The sequence below is a fragment of the Pan paniscus genome, chromosome 19 (assembly GCF_029289425.2).
Source record: "Pan paniscus chromosome 19, NHGRI_mPanPan1-v2.0_pri, whole genome shotgun sequence".
NCBI classification, from domain to species: domain Eukaryota; kingdom Metazoa; phylum Chordata; class Mammalia; order Primates; family Hominidae; genus Pan; species Pan paniscus.
Genome location: NC_073268.2, coordinates 26,121,825 through 26,148,081, shown reverse-complemented (window position 1 = coordinate 26,148,081; position 26,257 = coordinate 26,121,825). Strand labels below are relative to the sequence as shown.

General features: G+C 47.6%; 1 protein-coding gene across 1 annotated transcript; it reads right to left on the bottom strand.

Moving 5' to 3' along the window:
* Positions 1–95: 95 nt before the first annotated feature.
* Positions 96–25,385, bottom strand: CWC25 (CWC25 spliceosome associated protein homolog). Its single transcript, XM_003809842.5, has 10 exons — positions 24,886–25,385; positions 20,624–20,796; positions 14,552–14,788; positions 12,481–12,550; positions 10,156–10,283; positions 9,390–9,453; positions 6,438–6,649; positions 5,970–6,068; positions 2,365–2,526; positions 96–1,875 (listed from the first exon to the last, which is right to left on the bottom strand). Exons 1-10 carry the CDS (start codon positions 24,901–24,903, stop codon positions 1,761–1,763), a joined length of 1,278 nt encoding a protein of 425 aa, XP_003809890.1. The 5' UTR covers positions 24,904–25,385; the 3' UTR covers positions 96–1,760.
* Positions 25,386–26,257: the final 872 nt, after the last annotated feature.

The following is a 26,257-nucleotide window of genomic DNA, read 5'->3' as shown; positions in this document are numbered from 1 at the left end:
ATGAGGGATCTCCATATATTCGACACAAATTACAGGTCAACGTGGTTCTTTCTGTATGGAAATTCGTAAACACGGTACTCCACAGGTGGTCGCTCTTTAAACAGTTACAAAAATAAATGTGGCCTTTATTACCAATTAATAAAATAAACATAATTAACCCCGGCATAATGAAGTGATTAAATGAATAAAAACGTATGTTACATTCTCTAGGGAAAGATCGGGTTTCAAGCATTACAGTGCCTGGCATCATAAGTGTTCAAAAACAGAAATCCAAATACATTTTAAGCAGAATTAGGAATTAGCAGAACAAGGAAATCGCCCAGCTAATGTGCGGGTCAAGAGGGCCTAGGAGTTCACTGGTCAAATGAGGGCTTCTGGTGAAAGAATAGAGAAGGGAAAAGGAGTAAAGACAGGAGAGTGGCCCCTCGAGGGTTTTGTTTTGTTTTGTTTTGTTGCTGTTGTTTTTTTGAGACGGAGTCTCACTCTGTCACCCAGGCTGGAGTGCAGTGGCACAATCTCGACTCACTGCAAGCTCTGCCTCCTGGGTTCACGCCATTCTCCTGCCTCAGCCTCCCGAGTAGCTGGGACTACAGGCGCCCGCCACCACGCCCGGCTAATTTTTTGTATTTTTTTAGTAGAGACGGGGTTTCACCGTGTTCGCCAGGATGGTCTCGATCTCCTGACCTCGTGATCCACCCACCTCAGCCTCCCAAAGTGCTGGGATTACAGGTGTGAGCCACCGCGCCCAGCCTGTTTTTTGTTTTTTTTTTTTAGTACCTGACTGAAAGAGACTAGCAAACAACTCCTGAAAATCTGTAATTGTAGTAAGGTTACTACACGGTAAGAAATGAAGCCGCAAAATAAAAACTTCCATTTTATTTTCCTTTAGGAGCCATGGAGCATATTGGCAATTTGGTTCTGACTCCTAAAATCATTTTACTATACCTTTACACTGCCTACATTGGAGACTGCAAGCAGTGGAAAAGAATAGATACTCCAGATCTCGTCGATAAACCCAGGCTCCTCCTAAACCAGCCAGATTCAGAGAGAAAAACGAGCTGGCCTGCCTTATTGTATTACTTGCCATCAAGGTTCAATGTGGTTCTATTACCCAGTAAAGTCATTGACCAAACAAGGTATTTTCACAAAGCTAACCTTTTTTAAAAGCATGTAAAAATTGTACATTTGTACATATACGCATTACACTTTTACATCCAAAGATCAAATAGTTAACAGTTCATTTAGGGCTTTTTGTATTGTTTGATTTTCCAGATTCTGTCACTCCCTTGGCTTTGACCTAACCTGACATCATTCTGTCACATTATCTTCTAAATCAAGTAAACGTTCATTTGTCTCAGTAAGCACAGTCTATCTGGGTGACACCAGAGAGGTTTCTGAAGGGTCTGGTGTACGCTGAGGCAGTGAAATAGGTCTGTTGGCACAGGTAAGAAGGAAGTAGCATGATAAACATCACAACCCCAGGGAACAGGCTTCCAGAGTGGCACAAGCACTCCCACCGAGATGGTCCAGTGCCCACCCGTTAAAGAGTCAAAACCCAAAGTTACTGAGTGTCCCACAAAGCAAGTCACACTAGCTCTCAAAGGAAGTGAGCTGTTTCAGGACTCGATGAAGCAGGGTCACTTTGAACACTGGTGGTTTGACATCTGTGAAAGAAGTCATTTGAACTCTTATAAAGAGAATTAAGGGGTCAGCAGCTTCCCTGGAAAATGCAGGAAAACCAATAAGAGAGGGGACAGTTTTCATCTTTTCATAAAGTTCTTCTCCAGAGCTACTGAAGTTCTCTGTAAAGAGTAGATATTCCGCTTCACCCGATCCTCCAGGGAGGAAGTAGATGCACTCTCCAGCTTCATGCGGCTAGGAAGAGAAGACAGGCAAATGCAAGTCAAAAACATTTTCAGTCAACTATTCTGGCAGCTTCAGAAGAAATGGGTTGTTAGCCATAGAGCAGCTGTAAAAACACAACCTCTTTTAAGCTCCCATAGATAACTTTCGAGTGACTCCACCTGGAACCAAATGTTTTTAAACCAGTGTCCATAAGGGAAAATGTATCTGTTTTGGAAAATAAGTCAAAGCCTCATTGGAAAAAGGCTTCCTGGGCCATGAATTCTTATTTAAAAGGAAGGTCAAGGAATTTCAATGATTTAGAAAATACCAAATTCACTTCTCCTCCCCTCAAATGAAAAACATCCCACTGTGTGGTCAGAAAGGAGTAGTAGTAGCCAAGGTGGTCTGAAGGCTGGGCTCCCTGTGCAAACACAGAAACACTGGAACGGGAACCAGCTGCCAGCCTGCCTCTTAAGACCTTCCCCATGAAAGACCCTGGCAGGAAGAAGATGCACTCACTGGATGAACTTCCCATCCCGGGAGTCCAGCTTCTCTAGCCTCTGCTCCCGTTCCTCATCCTTAGCATGCCTCTTGAGGATGTTCAGTCTCTCCTCCTCCCTCCATTTGGCGTTTTCCATCATCTCTTGCCGTTTTCGCTCTAATTCCTCTGCAGAGAGTTTTCTGTTGAGCACAGAAACCATACGATCAGGTCTCTTCCAGCAAAAAAACCAGATGCAGCACAAGAAGCACAGAAGCCAGGTGGGACCCCAAGCTCTCCAGTTCACTGCTCTCTCCAAGTGCAAGGCCAGCCTGAGTTCCCTTCTAACGTCCTGGTCAGGAGGTTTCATCCAAATTTCAAAGGCTTTTAGTAAAGTATTCCATAATCTCACTCAGTAATCTCTAGAGTGATTATTCTGAAATATGAAATATGAAATAAATTGGGAACTCATCAGGAACCTAAACTTGTAGCAATTATATCCCAATGGTTTGCTCAACAATTGACAGAAGAACAGAAGACTAGGTTATCCATGTAACTGTTAACATCTACCATCTAACTACCCATTGGAGACTAGAAATTCATGACACAGCCCATGAGTACACTACTTTAGGACTAAGCTAGAGGCCAGAAGCTGAAGGAATAACTTAGCCTCAGAAAATAATAAATAGGGCCAGGCATGGTGGCTCACGCCTGTAATCCCAGCACTTTGGGAGGCCGAGGCGGGCAGATCACCTGACGTCAGGAGTTCGAGACCAGCCTGGCCAACATGGGGAAACCCTGTCTCTACTAAAATTACAAAAATAAGCTGGGTGTGGTGGTGTGTGCCTGTAATCCCAGCTACTTGGGAGGCTGAGGCAGGAGAATCGCTTGAACCCAGGAGGCGGAGGTTGCAGTGAGCCAAGATCGCACCACTGCACTCCAGCCTGGGTGACAGAGTGAGTCTCTGTCTCAAAAAAAAATAAAAACCTCCAAACGAAAAACAATTTACTATTAAAAATCTGCTTCAGATAATAAATTTAAGATATTAGAGCATTCAAATGAGAGTAGGAGGCTTAAAAAAAAAACAAAAACGATTGCCAGGCACAGTGGCTCTAGCCCGTAATCCCAGCACTTTGGGAGGCTTAGGCAGGAGGATTGCTTGAGTCCAAGAGTTCAAGACCAGCCTAGGCAACAAAGTGAGACCTCCCATCTCTGCAAAAAAAAAAAATTTTTTTAAATTAGTTGGGCATGGTGGCACCCGTGTAGCCCCAACTATTTGGAAGGCTGAGGTAGGAGGATCAGTTGAACCTGGGAGTGTGAGGCTGCAGTAAGCCATGATCGCCCCACTGCACTCCAACCTAGGCAACAGAGTGAGATCTTGTAGGGAGAATAAAGAAGTTATCAAAGAAATAATACAAGAAAATTTCCTAGGACTCAAAGACATGGTTTAGATTGCAGGAAGCAAATACTGACACTAGGAAAAAATATACAAATCATACAAGAAAGGAAATGTAACCTCCATATTCTGCTTGGCTTAGGAATGAAAAGTATCAGTAAACAATATTTATATATCATACAAGTATGAATCCACATACTCATTGAACCAAAAATTCTGATGTAACCATATTGGAAAGATAGGGATAGAAGAAACATGGGACTAGGAGTGTATGAGAGCTCATTTACACTAACAGATTATTTACTATAACAGTAAGAAAATATCTAAGATCTGGCCGGGCACGGTGGCTCACACCTGTAATCCTAACACTTTGGGAGGCCAAGGCAGGTGGATTGCCTGAGCTCAGGAGTTCCAGACCAGCCTGGACAACACATTGAAACCCCATCTATATTAAAAATACAAAAATTAGGGCCAGGTGCTGTGGCTCATGCCTGTAATCCGAACACTTTGGGAGGCTGAGGCGGGCAGATCACCTGACCTCAGGAGTTCAAGACCAGCCTGACCAATATGGTGAAACCCCATCTCTACTAAAATATACAAAAATTAGCTGGGCATGGTGGCATGCGCCTGTAGTCCCAGCTACCCAGGAGGCTGAGGCAGGAGAATCGCTGGAACCCGGGAGGCAGAGGTTGCAGTGAGCCGAGATCGTGCCACTGCGCTGCAGCCTGGGCGACAGAGCGAGACTCCATCTCAAAAAAAAAAAAAAAAAAAAAAACAGAAGCCCGGGCGTGGTGGCTCACGCCTGTAATCCCAGCACTCTGGGAGGCCGAGGCAGGCAGATCACCTGAGGTTGGGAGTTCGAGACCAGCCTGACCAACATGGAGAAAGCCTGTCTCTACTAAAAATACAAAAATTAGCCGGGTGTGGTGGCACATGCCTGTAATCCCAGCTACCTAGGAGGCTGAGGCAGGAGAATCACTTGGGCCCAGGAGGCGGAAGTTGTGGTGAGCTGAGATTGGGCCATTGCACTCCAGCCTGGGCAACAAGAATGAAACTCCATCTCAAAAAAAAAAAAAAATTAGCTGGGCATGACAACATGTGCCTGTAGTCCCAGCTACTCGGGAGGCTAGGACAGGAGAATCACTTGAACCCCGGAGGCAGAGGTTGTAGTGAGCCAAGATTGTGGCACTGCACTCCAGCCTGGGAGATACAGCAAGATGCTGTCTCCAGAAAAAAGAAAGAAAGAAAAAAGAAAATATCTAATATCTAAAATTAATGGATGAAGAGGCAGCAACATAGTTGTATTTTTAGGAATATGTAGCTATGAAAAGAAACTACTGAAAAAGCTGAAAGTAGTTGCCTTTGGGTAGCATGACTAAAAGTGGGATCAGGCAGGGCAAAGAACTACTAGCTTTTGTTTTTTTAAATGTTTTTAAAATAATTTTTTGTAGAGATAGTGTCTTATTATGTTGCTCAGACTGGTCTGGAACTCCTGGCCTCAAGCGATCCTCCTGCCTTGGACTCTCAAACTGCTGGGATTACAGGTATGAGCCACCACACCCAGAGAGAATAATTGAGGGGTTTTTTAAAGAGGGTTTAATTTAAGAGAGGGTCTCGCTCTGTCGCCCAAGCAAGAATGCAGTGGCTTGATCGTAGCTCACTGCAACCTTAATCCCTTGACCTTAAGTGATCCTCCCTGCCTTAGCCTCCCAAAGCGCTGAGATTATAAGCATGGACTGCTGTGTCTGGCTTGGTTTTTGTTAAGAGACTTTTTTTTTTTTTTTGAGACAAAGTCCTGCACTGTCGCCTGGGCTGCTGTGCAGTGGTGAGATCTCAGGTCACTGTAACCTCCAACCCCTGGGTTCAAGCAGTTCTCCTGTCTCAGCCTCCCAAATAACTGGGATTACAGGCATGTGCCACCATGACCAACTAATTTTATATTTTTAGTAGAGATGGGGTTTCACCGTGTTGGTTAGGATGGTCTCGACCTCCTGACCTCAGGTGATCCACCCACCTCAGCCTCCCAAACTGCTGTGATTACAGGCGTGAGCCACCACGCCCAGCCTTACCTCGTCCTTTCAATGTCCTCACATGGCTGGAGGCAGGGGACGCAGACCCTTACAGGTTGGCAAGATAAATAAAAGTTGGTTCGTCGAAAAGGTAATGATGGATTATCCATTTGCCCTGGTTTGAGCCCCTTCTAGATTCAGGCCTGCAAAATGTGGTTAATCAACTGGGCTCCTGACTCACCTGGTGTATCCGGGAGCATGTCGCCTTTGGTAGACCTCTTTTTTAGGTGATGGGCTCCTAGTTTGGCCTGTCTCTCTCCTGTTCACCTTAGAGTTGTGCCTGTAGCAGACACAGAAGGCAGAGAGGAAAAAGCCTTTTTAATCCAGGGGCTTACATTGAATCCCTCAAACAATGCAAGATGAGCTAATGGTCTTAGAGGTATAATCTAAGTGTGAGAAAAACAAAGGTATAGGGTTTGATGTTAGACTCACCCCAGAGCTCCCAAAGCACAGAATACACCTACAGATATGTGGCTTTGGATGCCTGAGCTTTACATTGAGGTGGAAAAAAAAAATGATGTAAAGGAAATACCAAAGCAAAGACATTTGGGAAAGTCAATGGACGGACATCACCAAAAGCAAAAACAAATGCCTGCTGGGACCAGGCCCCCACAGTCACAGGTTATTTCCCAGTGAATCCCACACTCACAGTTTGCTGGGTCTTGGGGACCGTGACCTTCTGCCCAGGGATCGAGACCTCCTGTCCCGGGACCCTGCTTCCCTGGTGCTCTTCTTGCTGGCATGTCTTGGGGGTGAGTGGGAGGAGCTTCTGGATCTGGAATGGTTCTTCATCCCATGCCCTCTCTTTTGCTCTGCTGTCAGAGGACCCTGAAGACCCTGGTTACGGTCAGAGTTCCTGACCTACGTCATTAAGGAAAAGAGAAGTTATTCACATGGAAAATCCAGCTATTCAGGAGAAAACGCGGCCGGGCTCAGTGGCTCACGCCTGTAATCCCAGCACTTTGGGAGGCCGAGGCGGGGGGGATCACCTGAGGTCAGGAGTTCGAGACCAGCCTGGCCAACATGGTGAAACCCTGTCTCTACTAAAAATTAAAAAATTAGCTGGGCGTGGTGGTGGGCACCTGTAATCCCAGCTACTCAAGAGGCTGAGGCAGGAGAATTGCTTGAACTCAGGAGATGGAGGTTGCAGTGAGCTGAGATCGCACCACTGCACTCCAGCCTGGATGACAGAGCGAGACTCCGTCTCAAAAAAAAAAAAAAAAAAGAAAAGGCAGTGAAACAGGAAATGTTACATAAGGAGCTCACTGAGCACACCAATATCATCACATAGAATTATCACAGAGAACTGTATAAACTTACTTATCTGCAGAATCCCCTAAAAGAATCTCCTTCAGTCAGCCAGGTGCAGCCGCTCACACCTCGAATCCCAACACTTTGGGAGACGGAGGCAGGAGGACTGCCTGAGATCAAGAGTTTGATACCACCCAGAGCAACTAGTGAGACCTTGTCTCTACAAAATATTTAAAAATTAGCTCGGTGTGGCAGCACACGCCTGTAGTCCCAGCTACTCAGGAGGTTGAGGCAGAAGGATCCCTTGAGCCTAAGAGGTCAAGACAGCAGTGAGCCAGGATCACACCACTGCACTCCAGCTTGGATGAGAGAGAAAGACCCTGTCTCAAAAAAAAAAAAAAAAAAAGATGGCTGGGTGCTGTGGCTCATGCCTGTAATCCCAGCACTTTGGGAGGCTGAGGCAGGCAGATCACGAGGCCAGGAGATCAAGACCATCCTAGCTAACATGGTGAAACACTGTCTCTACTAAAAATACAAAAAAATTAGCTGGGCATGGTGGGCACCTGTAGTCCCAGCTACTTGGGAAGCTGAGGCAGGAGAATGGCATGAACCCAGGAGGCGGAGCTTGCAGTGAGCCAAGATGGCGCCACTGCATTCCAGCCTAGGTGACAGAGTGAGACTCCATCTCAAAAAAAAAAAAAAAAAAGAAAGAAAAGAAAAGAATATACCCGGCTTGGCTGGGTGCAGTGGCTCACGCCTGTAATCCCAGCACTTTGGGAGGCCGAGACGGGCAGATCACAAGGTCGGGAGTTCGACACCAGCCTGGCCAATATGGTCAAACCCCTCTCTACTAAAAATACAAAAATTAGCCGGGTGTGGTGGTGGGTGCCCGTAGTCCCAGCTGCTTAAGAGGCTGAGACAGGAGAATCACTTGAATGCAGGAGGCAGAGGTTGCAGTGAGCCGAGATCGCACCATTGCACTCCAGCCTGGGCGACAGAGCGAGACTCCCTCTCAAAAAAAAAAAAAAGAAAGAAAAGAATACACCTGGCTTGGCTCTTCACTATAGGTTAAGGAAGAGCGAGATGCAGAAGCATGGAGGACAGGACCTAAGGTTAAAAATACAGAAATATGAGGCCAGGCGTGGTGGCTCACGCCTATAATCCCAGCACTTTGGGAGGCCGAGACAGGCGGATAGCTTGAGGCCAGGAGTTTGAGACCAGCCTGACGAACATGGAGAAACCCTGTCTCTACTAAAAATACAAAAATTAGCCAGGCGTGATGGCAGGTGCCTGTAATCCCAGCTACTCAGGAGGCTGAGGCAGGAGAATCGCTTGAACCCAGGAGGCAGAGGTTGCAGTGAGCTGAGATTGCACCATTGCACTCCAGCCTGGGTGACATGGAGAAACCCTGTCTCTACTAAAAATACAAAATTAGCCGGGCATGGTGGTGCATGCCTGTAATCCCAGCTACTCGGGAGGCTGAGGCAGGAGAATCGCTTGAACCCGGGAGGTCGAGGTTGTGGTGAGCTGAGATCGCGCCATTGCACTCTAACCTGGGCAACAAGAACAAAACTCCACCTCAAAAAAAAAAAAAAAAAAAATACAGAAATACAGAAGTCAAGCCAGGTGCCTTGAACTTGTACTTCCAGCTACTCAGAAGATTGCTTAAGCTCAGGAGTTCGAGACCAGCCTAGGCAAAATAATGATGCACTGCTACTCAAAAAAAAAAAAAAAAAAAAAAGAACTCAGCAGATTTATGTTTGTCAAAAATCATCAACCTACACACTTAGGCCAGGCACGGTGGCTCACACCTGTAATCCCAGCACTTTGGGAGGCTGAGGCGGAGGGATCACCTGAGGTCAGGAGTTCAAGACCATCCTGGCCAACATGACGAAACCCTGTCTCTACTAAAAATACAAAAATTAGCCGGGCGTGGTGGTGGGCGCCTGTAATCCCAGCTACTCGGGAGGCTAAAGCAGGAGAATAGCTTGAACCCGGAAGGCAGAGGTTGCAGTGAGCCGAGATTGCGCCACTGCACTCCAGCCTGGGTGACAAGCGAGACTCCATCTCAACAACAACAACAACAAAAACCCAAAAACCTATACACTTAAAATGCGTGCATTTCATGTAAATTATTTGTAGAGGGATGGGTAGAATGTCTCAATGCCCCATTGGTGGTTTAGTCTCTCTGCTCAGAGGGTCGTCAGCCACAAGAAGGTGCTCAGCGATAAGAATGGGCCTGTTTCCCAGCAGCCCAGGCTTCACTGCCCACCTCCCTGCTATCCACATTGTCCAAGTGGCACATCCCACAGTCCCACAGTCACTCCTTTCAAGAAGCCCACATCCCTACCTGTAAGCCATATCCAGGGACTTTGGACAAAACAGGGGAGGAATTTGCCATCTTCTTCTGCGATCTAAGAGATCAAAATACACACACTCATTGAAAAAGAAAATATATATAGGTCCAATTTAAATATCTTATGCTGAACTATGCTTCTTGCTTCCAATGTGACCTTTCCGCCTCCCAGCGGTTACCTGGCAGTACGTTTCTCTATTTGGACTGTCTATGCCAAAAAATGCATCAGCACAGTCAAATTTTCCTGTGAAAAACTGTGGGCCTCGCTTCTAAGCCCCAACGCCTGAACACATTCTCCTCTCACTTCATGCTGCTATTCCAGGGACAAATAGTGACTCAGCAGCGGCGGAGCTGACTGCTCCCACAGGAAGACATGCAGAATGGGCCCACATCAGCCATCAGTCCATTAAAAAAAGCCTATATAAAGCCCACTTCAGTCTTGAAGGAATCCTAAGCTGAGATGAAACAGAGTCACCCCCAGGATGTCTGACCTACCTAAGACCTACTAGGCTAAAGTCAGCATTATTAAGAGTCTCTCTCCAGCAGCATGGCCGAGATACCCACTCACATTTAGCATCTCCAAGGAACTCTAGCATTAGATGGCAAGCTCTGTGGGCACAGGGCCCATGTTCAAGTGTTCATCACTGAATGCCCAGTACCTGGCAGCTTCCAGCACAGGGCAGGTGTTCATGTCTGTGGAATGAATGAGTGAATGAGCAAGTGAATCAACGAGAAGGGAGGCCAGTCGCCACATGCTCACCTCCCTGCACTGTGCTCATCCTCGCTGCTGGAACGATCACTACTCGAGCTTCTGTGCTTATGTTTCTTGTGCTTCTTTTTCTTCTCCTTCTTTTTCTTCTTCTCCTTTTTTTCCAGACTCATTTGCAACTGGAAAATGCCGAGAACACAAGCACACAAGATTACTGAGACCAGCCAGCGCAGTGGCTCATGCCTGTAATCCCAGCACTTTGGGAGGCTGAGTGGAGCAGATCATCACTTGAGGTCCGGAGTTCGAGACCAGCCTGGCCAACATGGCAAAACCCCATCTCTACTAAAAATACAAAAATCAGCTGGGTGTGGTGGTGGGCACCTGTAACACCAGCTACTTGAGAGGTGAGGTACAAGAATCACCTGAACCAGGAGGCAGAGGTTGCAGTGGGCTGAGATTGTGCCACTGCACTTCAGCCTGGGTGACAGAGTGAAACTGTGTCTCAAAAAAAAAAAAAAAAAAAGATTACTGGCTGGGCATGGTGGCTCACGCCTGTAATCTCTCAGCACTTTGAGAGGCTGAGGTGGGAGGATCACAAGGTCAGGAGTTCGAGACCATCCTGGCCAATATGGTGAAAGACCATCTCTACTAAAAATACAAAAATTAGCTGGGTGTGGTGGTGTGTACCTGTAGTTCTAGCTACTCGGGAGGCTGAGGCAGAAGAATCACTTGAACCCAGGAGGCAGAGGTTGCAGTGAGCTGAGATCACGCCACTGCACTCCAGCAGCCTGGGCGACAGAGTGAGACTCCATCTCATTAAAAAAAAACAAAAAGCCCAGGCGGGGTGGCTCATACCTGTAATCCCAGCACTTTGGGAGGCCAAGGCGGGTGGATCACAAGGTCAGGAGAAGGAGACCATCCTGGCTAACACGGTGAAACACCATCACTACTAAAAATACAAAAAATTAGCTGGGCATGGTAGCAGGCGCCTGTAGTCCCAGCTACTCAGGAGGCTGAGGCAGGAGAATGGCATGAACCTGGGAGGCGGAGTTTGCAGTGAGCTAAGATCGTGTCACTGCACCACTGCACTCCACCTTGGGTGACAGAGCGAGACTCCGTCTCAAAAAAAAAAAAAAAAAAAAAAGATTACTGAGACCCCTATCAGTCTCCTTTGAGGGGCATGGCTCATGCACAAACTGCCTGACTCCATGCCTCTGGGTCTACAGAAGTCCAGGACATTATAGGGGTTCCCTGTCAACACACCAGGGGAAGGGTCTTAACCCTGGCCGTGCACTAACACCCCCAACTACTGAACTGGTATCTGGTAGGTGAGACTAAGAATTTGTTTTTAAACAGTCACCAAAACCACTGCCTAGGAGTTTCCATTCTGTGTCAAAGGAACTCCAATTCCACTGAAAGCAGTCAGGAACTATAAGGTCAATCTTTAACTTTCCTTACCAACTGATCCAAGACACAATTACATAATATGTCATGTGAATGGTAAGTGGGCCCTAGAAGCCTTATTTTTTTTTTTTTTGAGACAGAGTTTCGCTCTTGTTGCCCAGGCTGGAGTGCAATGGCGCAATCTTGGCTCACAGCAAACTCCATCTCCCGGGTTCAAGCAAGTATCCTGCCTCATCCTCCCAAGTAGCTGGGATTACAGGCATGAACCACCACCCCAGCTAATTTTGAATGTTTAGTAGAGACAGGGTTTCTCCGTGTTGGTCAGGCTGGTCTCGAACTCCCGACCTCAGGTGATCCACCCGCCTCGGCCTCCCAAAATGCTGGAATTACAGGCATGAGCCACCGCGCCCAGCCCCTAGAAGCTTCATACCACGACCAAGGGCATACTCCAACCTCCTGAACACACTGCATGGTAATGCTTTCCACAGGCTTAGCCCACACTCTTCTTCTGGAAAAACGACATCACATGGTGCATTCTCCCACCCAAAAGACTTTCAACCAAAATCAAGCTTAATTAAGCTTAATAAACTAAGATTACATAAAATAACCAACCTGACCAATATGAATAAACCCCGTCTCTACTAAAAATACAAAATTAGCCGGGCGTGGTGGCACATCCCTGTAATCCCAGCTACTAGGGAGGCTGAGGCAGGAGAATCACTTGAACCCGGGAGGCGGAGGTTGCGGTGAGCTGAGATCATGCCATTGCACTCCAGCCTGGGCAACAAGATTGAAACTCCGTCTCAAAAACAAAAAAATGATTACATAAAGTAGCCACAACATGGTCTCTAAAAGACAAAAGTTTTAGAGGCCATTCTGTTTTTCCCCTGGTAAGCTGAGAGTAAATGGAGAGACGTTCTCACGTTATATGGCTAAAAGATGCTCTTGGTGCTTATCTGGTATACTACTTACCAATTCTTTGATTTTCTTCATTTTCACTGGATTATTTAATACCTCTCGTTTTTTCTCCTCCTCCTTCTTCCTAAAGAGAGATAATTACAAAATTCATGACTATTTCTTTTCTCCAAATTCTATGGAGTAACCTTTTCTCCAAACATATACAGACAAACTGGCCCATGTTAAAATCTACATGATTAGCTGGGTGTGGTGGTGTGCACCTGTAATCCCAGCTACTTGGGAGGAGGAGAATCGCTCCCAGCTACTTGAGGGAGGAGAATCGCTTGAACCTGGGAGGCGGAGATTGCAGTGAGCTGAGATCGTGCCACTGCACTCCAGCCTGGGTGACACAGCAAGACTCTGTCTCCAAAAAAAAAAATCTACATGATGATGGGGCTGGGTGCAGTGGCTCATCTCACGCCTGTAATCCCAGCACTTTGGGAGGCTGGGGCAGGCGGATTACTTGAGGTCAGAAGTTCAAGACCAGCCTTGCCAACATGGTGAAACCTCGTCTCTACCAAAAAAAAAAAACAAAACAAAACAATTAGCCGGGCATGGTAGCAGCACGCACCTGCAGTCCTAGCTACTCGGGAGGCTGACGTGGGAGAATAACTTAAACCCAGGAGGCGGAGGTTGCAGTGAGCTGAGATTGTGCCACTGCACTCCAGTCTGGGTGACAGAGTGAGACCCTGTCTCAAAATAAATAAATAAATAAAAAACGACATGATGGTGTCAAAGCCAAAAATCTCTCACAAATATAAGAGATTGTCTCAAAAAAAAAAAAAAAAAAAGAGTCATGCTCAGTCGTCCAGGCTGCAGTGCAGTGGCATGATCATGGCTCACTGCAGCCTTGACCACCTGGGCTCAAGTGATACTCCCACATCAGCTTCCCAAGTGGCTGGGACTATAGGCCCCCACCACCATGCCTAGCTAATTTTTATATTTCTTATAGAGATGGGGTTTCACCATGTTGCTCAGGCTGGTCTCAATTTCCTGGGCTCAAGCAATCCATCCATCTCTGCCTCCCAAAGTGCTGGGATTACAGGTGTGATCCACCGTACCCGGCTGTCAGTTGTTTTTTTTTGTTATTGTTGTTGTTGTTTTGAGACGGAGTCTCGCTCTTTCGTCCAGGCTAGAGTGCAGTGCCGCGATCTCAGGTCACTGCAAACTCCTCCTCCCGGGTTCATGCCATTCTCCTGCCTCAGCCTCCTGAGTAGCTGGGACTATAGGCGCCTGCCACCACGCCTGGCTAATTTTTTGTATTTTTAGTAGAGACGGGGTTTCACCGTGTTAGCCAGGATGGTCTCGATCTCCTGACCTCGTGATCCGCCCACCTCGGCCTCCTGAAGTGCTGGGATTACAGGCATGAGCCACTGCTTCCAGCCGTGAGTTGTTTTTTGATGGGTATAGAGTTTCAATTCAGAATGGTGAAAGAGTTCTGGAGACAGGCTGTGGTGATGGTTGCACAACACTTTGACTGTATTTATTTATTTATTTATTTTTATTTTTTATTTTATTTTTTTTTGAGACGGAGTCTCGCTCTGTCACCCAGGCTGGAATGCAGTGGCGCGATCTCGGCTCACTGCAAGCTCCGCCTCAGTTCACGCCATTCTCCTGCCTCAGCCTCCCAAATAGCTGGGACTACAGGCACCCAGGGTCTCATTAATATTATCAAGAAAATAGGCCGGGCGTGGTGGCTCACGCCTGTAATCCCAGCACTTTGGGAGGCTGAGGCGGGCGGATCACAAGGTGGTCAGGAGATCGAGACCATCCTGGCTAACATAGTGAAACCCTGTCTCTGCTAAAAAATACAACAAAAATTAGCCAGGCGTGGTGGTGGGTGCCTGTAATCCCAGCTACTCGGGAGGCTGAGGCAAGAGGATGGCGTGAACCCGGCAGACAGAGCTTGTAGTGAGCAGAGATCGCGCCACTGCACTTCAGCCTGGGCGACAGAGTGAGACTCTGTCTCAAAAAAAAAAAGAAAAAAAAAAAAGCGAAGAGAAAACTGTAAAGCAAGAGAATCAATGGCCTTAGCAGGGTCTCAAAGCATCTGTAACAAACCCCCTTCCTAGCCCCCCATTAGTACCTGATGATGAAGAGTGGGTCCTCCCGGATCTTGCTGGCCATGTCAAGAAGGGAATTGGCACCTGATGGGGCAAAGATAGAGCCTGGGAGAAGTCCTGTTTCAGAAGAGCAGCCTGCCTCCTTCTCCTCCATCTTCTCAAAAACATATTTGTCAATGGGGCGCCCCAGCAGGTACTCGTCACGGTTCACCATCCCACCAGGACCCTGGTACATCCAGTCCAACTTTTCTTCTTTTTTCCTGGTTCAAGGGAAGAAAAAGAAATACAGTTTCTTTAAAAAGCAGACTTCTGCAAACCTACACATAAAACCTGGACACAAGGGAGAGAGAACCACAGCTAATCAGAGTTCATTCTACTGGCACCTACCATGCAATAAACACGGCACCCCATGTGGCCGGCATAAAGAAATAGTGCGGGTTGTGTGCAGTGGCTCATGCCTGTAATCCCACCATTTTGGGAGTCCGAAGCGGGTGGATCACTTGAGGTCAGGAGTTCGAGACCAGCCTGGCCAACATGATGAAACCCCATCTCTACTAAAAATACAAAACATTAGCCAGGCATGGTGGCGGACGCCTGTAATCCCACCTACTCAGAAGGGTGAGGCAGGAAAATCACTTGAACCTGGGAGGCAGAGGTTGCAGTAAGATCACGCCACTGCACTCCAGCCTGGGTGACGGAGCCAGATCTTGTCTCAAATAAATAAATAAATAAATGGTGCTTGTCCTCATGAGGCTTACGAGTAATGGAGAGAGAATATTCATACACATAAAGCAATTTATAAGGAAAACCAGTGTTCCTCAACATGGGGTGTGGATCTTGGCTCAGAGCTTCTCGAGTCTCCTTTACAGAGTCTTTATATTATGCTTTCATTTCCAAGATGACCTAAAACAATGAATAAGCACATTCTACATCACCATCTTACCATCAAGAACAATTTCAGTGACCACATACGCAGTTGCATTGATTGTGCATCTTGGTGCTTGTGGGCACACAGACACCAGCGGTAACACTACACATTTGAGGGGATGATGGGAAAAAATCAGAGGTAACTGAGTAAGTGACACTTTCAAGCCAAAAGAGCCAAACACTGAATACGTGAATCATTAGGTAACTATCTGGGATTCACAAGTGAATAAATCCTGGTCTCAGCCATCTAGGGGCCAAATTAAGTCACAGCATCATGCCACACAAACATTTCCCTGCAGTTCTGGGAGAAAAAAGTGGTGAGAAAGTGGAACCCTCATACCACAGACAGTAAAGGCAGGCTAAATTCATAAGAGCATGCGTGGAAGCAGCCAATACTACATTCACACTGCAACCAGGAAAGTACTTTCATTGACAGTATTATCTATAACCTGAAATTAAATGCTTTTTGAATATGACTTTTTTGTTCTTTTTTTTTTTTAGACACAGGGTCTCACTCTGTCACCCAGGCTGGAATGCACTGGTGCGATCATGGCTCACTGCAGCCTTGAATTCCTGGGCTCAACAAATCCTCCTGCCTCAGCCTCCCAAGTAGCTGGGACTACAGGGATGCACCACCATGCCTTGCTGATTTTTTATTTTTTCAATTTTTAAACAGATGGGACTTGCTATGTTGCCCAGGCTGGTCTCAAACTACTGGCCTCAAGTGATCCTCCTGCCTCAGCCTCCCAAAGTGCTGGGATTACAAGGGTGAGCCACCATGCCCAACCTGAATATGACTTTTTAAATGTGTATACTTGTTTTTGAGGTTATATAACAACTGTGAGCATAAAGAATGTTTTCCTAGTTGCATGCTTGGACATTTTTGGTAAGAATAATTTAAACCAACACTGCAGGGCCATGACCCTTTTTTTTTCCCCCCAGACAGAGTCTCACTCTGTTGCCCAGGCTGCAGTGCAGTGGAGCAATCTTGGCTCACGGCAACCTCTGCCTCCCAGGTTCAAGTTATTCTCCTGCCTCAGCCTCCCGAATAGCTGGGACTATAGGCATGTGTCACCAAGACTGGCTAATTTTTTGTACTTTTAGTAAAGACGAGGTTTCACCGTGTTGGCCAGGCTGGTCAATCTCCTGACCCCGTGATCTGCCAGCCTTGGCCTCCCAAAGTGCTGGGATTACAGGCGTGAGCAACCGTGCCCGGCCCCAAGACCCTTTAGAATTTTTTTTCATATTAAAAAAATGAGTCTGAGAAACACTGTAGTCTACAGTTAAGAACTGATCAGCTGGGCACGGTGGCTCACACTTGTAATCCTAGAACTTTGGGAGGCCAAGACAGGCTGATCACGAGGTCAGGAGATCAAGACCAGCCTGGCTAACACAGTGAAACCCCGTCTCTACTAAAAATACAAAAAACTAGCCAGGCATGGTGGTACACGCCTGTAGTCCCAGCTACTCGGGAGGCTGAGGGAGGAGAATCGCTTGAACCCGAGAAGTGGAGGTTGCAATGTGCTGAGATCACGCCAGTGTACTCCAACGCGGGTGACAGTGCGAGACTCGGTCTCAAAAAAAAAAAAATAAGAATTGATCATGGGGCCAGGCGCTGTGGCTCACACCTGTAATCCCAGCACTTTGGGAGGCTTAGGTGGGCAGATCACTTGAGGTCAGGAATTCAAGACCAGCCTGGCCAACATGGTGAAATGCCATCTCTACTAAATATACAAAAAAATTAGGCCAGGCACGGTAACTCACGCCTGTAATTCCAGCACTTTGGGAGGCCAAGATGGGCGGATCACGAGGTCAAGAGACCAAGGCCATCCAGGCCAACATGGTGAAACCCTGTCTCTACTAAAAATACAAAAATTAGCTGGACCTGGTGGCGTGCATCTGTAGTCCCAGCTATTCGGGAGGCTGAAGCAGGAGAATCGCTTGAACCCAAGAGGCGGAGGTTACAGTGAGCCGAGATCGCACCACTGCACTCAAGCCTGGTGACAGAGCGAGACTCTGTCACACAAAAATAATAATAATAATAATAATAATAATTAATAATAATAATAATAATTAGCCAGGCGTGGTGGCACACGCCTGTAATCCCAGCTACTCAGCAGACTGAAGCAGGAGAATTGCTTGAACCTGGGAGGTGGAGGCGCAGTGAGCTGAGATTGTGCCACTGCACTCCAGCCTGGGAGACAGAGCAAGACTCTGACTCAAAAAATAATAATAATAATAATAAATAATAGGCCGGGTGCAGTGGCTCACGCCTGTAATCCTAGCACTTTGGGAGGCTGAAGCGGGCAGATCACGAGGTCAGGAGTTCAAGACTAGCCTGACCAACATGGTGAAACCCCATCTCTACTTAAAATACTAAAATTAGCCAGGCGTGGTGATGTGCACCTGTAATCCCAGCTACTCAGGAGGCTAAGGCAAGAGACCCGCTTGAACCCAGGAGGCAGATGTTGCAGTGAGCCAAGATCGCACCACTGCACTCCAGCCTGGGCGACAGAATGAGACTCCATCTCAAAAAATAAAATAAATAACAAAAATAAAACCAGCCGGGCGCTGTGGCTCACATCTGTAATCCCAACACTTTGGGAGGCCGAGGCGGGCGGATCATGAGGTCAAAGATCGACACCATCCTGGCTAACACAGTGAAACCCCGTCTCTACTAAAAATACAAAAAATTAGCCGGGCGTGGTGGCAGGTGCCTGTAGTCCCAGCTACTCAGGAGGCTGAGGCAGGAGAATGGCATGAACCCGGGAGGCGGAGCTTGCAGTGAGCCGAGATCGTGCTGCACTCCAGCCTGGACAACAGAGCGAGACTCCATCTCAAAAAAAAAAAAAAAAAAAAAAAAAAAAAGAACTATACAAAACAAACAGATGAATACTTAAGTCATCTAAATACATTAGCAGTAAAGACCAAAAAGAGAAGGGGCAGAGAGAACCAAATGCTGATCTTAGTGTTTTACAATATTGTAGGACATGTGATAGGGCAAAACAAAACAAAGCATATAAAATCACCTTCCCCCATTCACGACAGACAAGCAGGCATGAGTCTGCAACAATGCTGGCTCCTTTCTCTACAGCTGTGCATCTGTACTCTGACCTCATTGATCAGACTCCACAAAAGCCCAAATTTCTGATAAATTGAGCACATGATGTGTAATGCTTTGGTGAATAAAAATGTCAAAACAATTTTTACCTTTGGATAGTACCTCGGCTTATGACTAATGGGTATTCAGTCTAAAATCAATTTTTACTTATTTATTTATTTATTTATTTATTTACTTAGAGGCAGAGTCTCACTCTGTCACCCAGGCCGAAGTCAGTGGCAAAATCATAGCTCACTGTAGCCTCGAACTCCTGGGCTCAAGCAATCCTCCTACCTCAGCCTCCCAAGTAGCTGGGACTACAGGCACATGCCACCATGCCCAGCTAACTTTTCCTTTCTTTCTTTTTTTTTTTTTTGAGACGAAGTCTTACTCTGTCACCCAGGCTGGAGTGCAATGGCATGATCTCAGCTCACTAAAACTTCCAACTCCTGAGTTCAAGTGATTCTCCTGCCTCAGCCTCCCGAGTAGCTGGGATTACAGGCATGTGCCACCATGCCTGGCTAATTTTTGGTTTTTTTTTTTTTGAGACGGAGTCTCGCTCTGTCGCCAGGCTGGAGTACACTGGTGCAATCTCAGCTCACTGCAACCTCCACCTTCTGGGTTCAAGCGATTCTCCTGCCTTAGCTTCCCGAGTAGCTAGGACTACAAATGCACGCTACCACGCCCAGTTAATTTTTTTTTTTTTTTTTTTTTTTTAGTAGAGATGGGGTTTCACCGTGTTGGCCAGGCTGGTCTCGAAATCCTGACGTCAGGTGATCCGCCCACCTCGGCCTCCCAAAGTGCTAGATTACAGGCGTGAGCCACTGCACCCAGCCTCTATTTTTTTTGTTTGTTTGTTCGTTTTTTTGAGATGGAGTCTCAATCTGTCGCCCAGACTGGAGTGCAGTGGCATGATCTCAGCTCACTGAAACTTCTGCCTCCCGGGTTCAAGCAATTCTCCTGCCTCAGCCTCCTGAGTAGCTGGGATTACCGCCACACCCAGCTAATTTTTGTATTTTAATAGAGACAGGGTTTTACCATGTTGGTCAGGCTGGTCTCGAACTCCTGACCTCAAGTGATCTGCCCGCCTCGGCCTTCCAAAGTGCTGGGATTACAGGCGTAAGCCATCGCGCCTGGCTAATTTTTTTCTATTGTTTTGTAGAGATGGGTTCCTACTACAGACTGGTCTAGAACTCCTGGCCTCTAGTGATCTGCCTGCCTCAGTCTCCCAAAGTGCTGGGATTATAGGCATAAGCCGCCACACTCAGCCTATATATTTTTAAACAGAGATGGAGCCTCACTACATTACCCAGACTGGTCTCAAACTCCTGGGCTCAAGTGATTTCTCAGCCTCCCAAAATACAGCAATTACAGGCATGAACCACCGCACCTAGTCCCCAGTTTTAGTCTATCTGTTATTTTATTTTATTCTGACTTAAGAATACACTGCATATTGTATGCTTTTTATTTGCTCAAACATATTTACTCCCATCTCCTTTTATGAGATGGATGGGGTAGTTATTATCTGCTACTCGTATCCTATATTATACAACAGGAAATTGAAGCAGGGTAAAATCTAGTGGGATTGGCCGTAATCACTCAGCTTTTATTGACAAGCATACCATCCACCTTCTCTCATGGGACCTCACTCCCTGCCCCCTGTCCCCGCCGACCCAAGCAAGCCTGAAATACATTAACAAAGGCAGGACTGCATCCTCAACATATACTGAGAAGCAGGGTAGAGCAACCATCCTCCATCACGGTTATCAGCCATCTACTGTGAGCTCGGCTTACAGCAAGTCCTTACGTGTTATCTCATTTGATTCTCAACAAACCTTAAGAAGGCGTTGGGTATTATTACTCCCTGGTCCTACTGAAGTAACCAAGTCTCTCAAATTTGATCACAGTTCCACAGCTAGTACATGCAAAGCCAACCTTAGAATCCAGGTGAGTCTGGCATTAAAACCCATGCCCTTAAGCACTCAGCCATTATACAACACTGGATGATGCATCTCAGGACAGCTCTGCAATTCCCTACACACAAGCGCACCCCCAGCTCCTCACTTACTTGACGGCCCCAACATCCTCCGCATAGCGCTGCATCTCTTCCCGGGCTCTCTCTTCTCGCAGCTCCCGCTGAAGCTCCTCAATCTTCTTCCGCTCAGCCTCATGCTTCTGCTCGGCCTTCCACACTTTCTCCACATTCCTGAGGGTCTGCGGGTGCCAGCTCTTCTTCAGATTCTGTGGTAAATAAAAAGAAGGTGATGATAATTCGGGGGGTGACTGAATGGTGGATATAACTAGCCCTGCCTCACCCACCCTTCCATACCCAAGGCAGGCGTGTGAGGGCAAGATGTCTTCAACAATGGCAAGGTTTTCTTCCAATAATCTCTCACACATCTAGAGGGGAAGGGGAGCTTGTTCAAGTGTATAAAGTTTCAGGACAGGTCGGGCGCAGTGGCTCACACCTGTAATCCCAGCACTTTGGGAGGCGGAGGCGGGAAGATCACTTGAGGTCAGGAGTTTTAGACCAGCCTGGCCAACATGATGAAACGCCTCTACTGAAAATACAAAAATTAGCTAGGCGTGGTGGCAGGTGCACCTGTAGTCCCGGCTATTCAGCAGGCTGAGGCAGGAGAATCGCTTGAACCAAGAGGCGGAGGTTGCAGTGAGCCGAAACTGCGCTGCTGCACTACAGCCTGGGCGACAGAGCAAGACTCCGTCTCAAAACAACAAGAACAAGAACAAGAAAGCTTCAGGATAGAACGGGTCCTTCCTGAATTCCCTTCAAACAGTTTTAACCTTAAAAGCATACAAGTCAACCTTCCACTAGCCATACCTAAATCCGAGTTGGTGATGACAAGACAGGAGGAATGCAGTAATGAGCAGGAAGGCACATATTTTGAAAGAGAACAGAACTCATGCACTTCTGACAGTGGACATTCATTCTTTTTTTTTTTTTTTTAAAGTCTTACTCTGTCACCCAGGCTGGAGTGCAGCGATCTCGGCTGACTGCACCCTCCGCCTCCCGGGTTCCAGCAATTCTCCTGCCTCAGCCTCCTGAGTAGCTGGACTATAGGCACGTGCCACCATGCCTGGCTAATTTTTGTATTTTTTAGTAGAGATGGGGTTTCACCACATTGGCCAGGCTGGTCTCAAACGCCTGACCTCATGATCTGCCCACGGTGGCCTCCCAAACTGCTGGGATTACAGGGGTGAGCCACCGTGCCCAGCCTTTTTTGTTTCTTGAGATGGAGTTTCACTCTTCTTGCCTAGGCTGGAGTACAATGGCAGGATCTCGGGTCACGGCAAACTCTGCCTCCTGGGTTCAGATTCTCCTGCCTCAGCCTCCTGAGTAGCTGGGATTACAGGCATGCGCCACCACGCTCGGCTAATTTTGTATTTTTAGTAGAGATGGGGTTTCTCTATGTTGGTCAGGCTGGTCTCAAACTCTCGACCTCAGGTGATCCGCCTGCCTTGGCCTCTCAAAGTGCTGGGATTACAGGCATGAGCTACCGTGCCTGGCATGGACATTCATTCTTTGGAACTCAACCTACCTTAGCTTGGTCTACTTCACCTGCCCTAAACTTGCATGGTTTACAACCCACCCAGAATCTCTTTCAACTTTCCTTCCCAGGAATCTCTCCTTGGTTCTGATCTCCCCATTCACCCTCAAAGAACACTTCTCTCTCTCCTCCCCATCAGATACTGCTTTGGTTCACTTTCCCAATAATGAAATGTTCCCCAAAGTAAGTAATATCTAAAGACAACTGTAAACTAGCCTGGTGATGTGTGAAGGGGAGATGAGGGGGGTAGATTTCCAAACAGAGGGGAACAGTACAGACAAGTGCAGTCCTGGTGGTGAGAAAGAACATAGCAATAATTCAGTGTGGCTGGAGATGTGGCAAGCTGATGGTGCAGGGACGCAAGAAGAAGCCAAGTGAGAAAGGAGCAGAATAAGGGCCTTATACGCCATGTAAAGGGATTACAGGCATGCGCCACCACGCCTGGCCAATTTTTTTTTTTTTTTTTTGAGATGTCGCCCAGGCTGGAGTGCAGTGGCGCAATCTTGGCTCACTGCGAGCTCCACCTTCCGGGTTCACGCCATTCTCCTGCCTCAGCCTCCTGAGTAGCTGGGCCTACAGACATCCGCCACCATGCCCAGCTAATTTTTTTTGTATTTTTAGTAGAGACGGGTTTCACCGTGTTAGCCATGATGGTCTCGATCTCCTGACCTCATGATCTGCCCGCCTTGGCCTCCCAAAGTGCTAGGATTACAGGCGTGAGCCACCACGCCCAGCCTGACTCCAACTTTTTTTTTAACTTTTTTTTTTTTTTTTTTTGAGACGAGGTCTTGCTCTGTCACGCAGGCTAGAGTGCAGTGGTGCAATCTCGGCTCACTGCAACCTCCACCTCCTGGGTTCAAGCGATTCTCCTGCCTCAGCCTCCCAAGTAGCTGGGATTACAGGCGCCCGCCACTGCTCCCAGCTAATTTTTGTATTTTTAGTAGAGACGGGGTTTCACCATCTTGGCCAAGCTGGTCTCAAATCCTGACCTCGTGACCCACCCGCCTCTGCCTCCCAAAGTGCTGGGATTACAGGCATGAGCCACTGCACCTGGCCGAGACTCCATCTTAAAAAAAAAAAAGAAAAGAGAATGGACTGGAGAGGACCAGGAGAACAGTTAAGAAAATAAGATCATGTCCACAAGGTACTTGGCATGTGGAAAATGTTCGGTCAATGAGAGCTCCCTTTTCTTCCTTTTCTCTTCCCGTCCTTGTCCTGCCTCTCCCCTTCGTCAGGTCATTCAGTTGGTTGGTTGTGGGTCAGTCCGTCAGTTGGTCCGACCATCCGTCCATCCTTCCGTCCTTCCTCCCTCACTCCCTCCCTCTTTCTCCCTCTAACCCTTCCCATCTTGTCCTCCCTGCCTCAAGCATAGATTATTTTGCTCCCCAGGGAGAAAATCTTCTGGAGTCATTTTTGGCTGTCACAACTGGTGGAGACGGGTGTTAGTGGATAGCTCCAGTCTAGTGGCTAGAGGCCAGGGATGCTGCTAAACATTCTACAATGCACAGGACAGCCCAACTACCACCACTACCACACACCCCCAAAGAATTATCTAGGCCAAACTGTCAAGAGCGCTAATGTTGAGAAACCCTGGATTAGAGCTTTCCTGTCCTTAAATGCAGTTATGTGAAGAATACACTAAATTGGATGAAACTAGATGGAGTCCTGGCACTCACTGTGATTGAGAACACATGACAAACTAATAGGTTTACTGGGCAGGTGGCTAAGCTGATCTACTTGCTGGTTCAATTAGCTCCACTTTCGGGAGGCTAGCATTTTCCCAACCTTGCCCCATGCTCTTGTGGGTACATTTACCCTATTTGGGGCCTTAGCGCTTTACAAATGAACGTTTCAGTTTAAGAGACATTGCCACATAACTTATATTAAGTGGTATGAATTCAAAAGCAAGCTCTGCCACTACACATCAGAATCCAGCACTGAAGGAGGTGTGGAAGTCAGAAAGATGGACAGGAAGATCCCTTCAGGCTTAAAAAGGACCCCAGGGCCGGGCGCTGTGGCTAACGCTTGTAATCCTAGCACTCTGGGAGGCCGAGGCGGGCGGATTACTTGAGGTCGGCAGATCGAGACCAGCCTGACCAATATGGAGAAACGCTGTCTCTACTAAAAATACAAAATTAGCCGGGTGTGGTGGCGCATGCCTGTAATCCCAGCTACTCGGGAGGCTGAGGCAGGAGAATCGCTTGAACCCAGGAGGGAAAGGTTGCGGTCAGCCGAGATCGCGCCATGGCACTCCAGCCTGGGCAACAAGAAACTCCGTCTCAAAAAAATAAAAAATAAAAAACGACCCCAGGGCATGGCTTAGGGTAGGGAGAATGGGGCACAAACCACCCCTACTTCAGTCCAGGACATGACTCTGAACTCTCACCCAAGGAAGAGAGGTGTGTGGCAAGACAAGATATACAAAACAAAGTGTGGTGACATGTCCTCCATATCTACCTCCTTTCCTAGCCATGGCTCCATCCGCCCCCTCCCCGGTCTTCCCAGAATTTACAGCCGGTAGAGCCGCAGTCAACAAACACGCAAACACCACCTGTCACTATTCGCGACACACCTCGGACTTTCCCACATCTCAGTCCCACCCCTCCATTGCCCTAAGGATCCATCCCCTCTTCAGGGCAACGGCCTCCTCCCGGCGAAAGCAAAGCTGCGTTGCCATGGTTATCCACTCCTTCCTCTACCCCCACCCCCTGCCAATTTCCGTCCCGGCCTCAGTCCTCCCCCGCCCAGGCCTCCCTCCACTCACCAGGTCTCCGCCCCCCATGACGGTGGAGACGATTCCTCACTACGCGGATCTGGAAGATTTCGGGAGGATCAAGAGAAAACGTAGAGAAATAGTTCGGGGGCTACCTCGCGGGATCTAGTCCCAGGAGCCGTCAACTGCCAGTTTCACCACCGCTCTAGAGGTCACTTCCGGGAGTGCGTCATCTCACCGCGTCGGCGTCGCGGAACGATGACGTACAGGGCTCGGTCGCGCTTTGTGACGTTGGCGTCACTTGCAGATTTTGCAAAGTTCCAGGCTCCGTTGTCGAGGCCTTTGCTGTCGAGGTCTCATTTTGGCTGCTTCGGGTCGCCACGTTGCCTGATGTCCCAGACTCTCTGTTGAAACGCCACAACTCTGTTCAGTGATGGGTTGCCGTGGGCCTGTGCCCACGGCTGTGTTGCCATGGCAGCTCACCAGGGCATTCGGCTCAAAGCTCCACGTAGTCTCTGCTAGACCTAAGGTGGACCAGACTAGGCCTCCTCCCCTCACCCTGCACACACCCCCACGCTCCAGTTTTCCAAAACGGCTTTGCAAACTGGCGCTTTCCTCAGACCTTGACTCACAGCAAATCCCCTTATGCCAGGCCTATTTTACGAAGCTAAATAGAAACCATCAAATCGAAATTCCATCAGCTTCCGTTTGCCAAACTTTTAAAATCTGCCAGCTTCCAGTGGCAGATTTTCCCATAGTGGGAAGCTGGCAGATTCCTTTCCCTTCAGTTACTATGTGTTTTTGGCATGTTTTTCTTTTTTCTTTTTCTTTTTCTTCTTCTCCCTTTGTTTTTGTTTTTTGAGAAGGAGTTTTGCTCTCCCAGGCTGCGGTCGAAGCTGACTGCAACCTCCGCCTCCCGAACAGCAATTCTCCTGCCTCAGCCTCCCAAGTCGCTGGGATTACAGGCGCCCGCCACCCGCCCGGCTAATTTTTGTATTTTTTGTAGAGACAGGGTTTCACCATGTTGCTCAGGCTTGTCTCGAATTTCGACCTCAAGTGATCTCCCCGCCTCAGCCTCCCAAAGTGTTGGGATTACAGACATAAGCCACCGCGCCTGGCTATTTTTATTTTTGTAGCAACAGGGTTTTGCCATCTTACCCAGGCTTGTCTCAAACTCCTGGACTCAAGCAATCCTCCTACCTCGGCCTCCTAAAGTGCTGGGATTACAGGTGTGAGCCACTGCGCCCGACCTGTTTTGTAATTTTCAGAATAGAAGTTTTGCACATCTTTTGTTAAATTTATTCTAAATGTTGTATTTTTTGTGATGCTATTTTATTTATTTATTTATTTATTTATTTATTTATTTCGAGACGGAATCTCACTCTGTTGCCCAGGCTGGAGTACAGTGGCGCAATACCAGCTC

What these genes read in the sequence shown, in the direction of transcription:
- CWC25 (XM_003809842.5), bottom strand. An exon ending in GACCCACTCTTCATCATCAG is followed by an intron (nt 12,551 to 14,551) that starts GTACTAATGGGG and finishes ATCTCTCTTTAG; the next exon opens with GAAGAAGGAGGAGGAGAAAA. An exon ending in CGGGATGGGAAGTTCATCCA is followed by an intron (nt 1,876 to 2,364) that starts GTGAGTGCATCT and finishes TTCTCTTCCTAG; the next exon opens with CCGCATGAAGCTGGAGAGTG.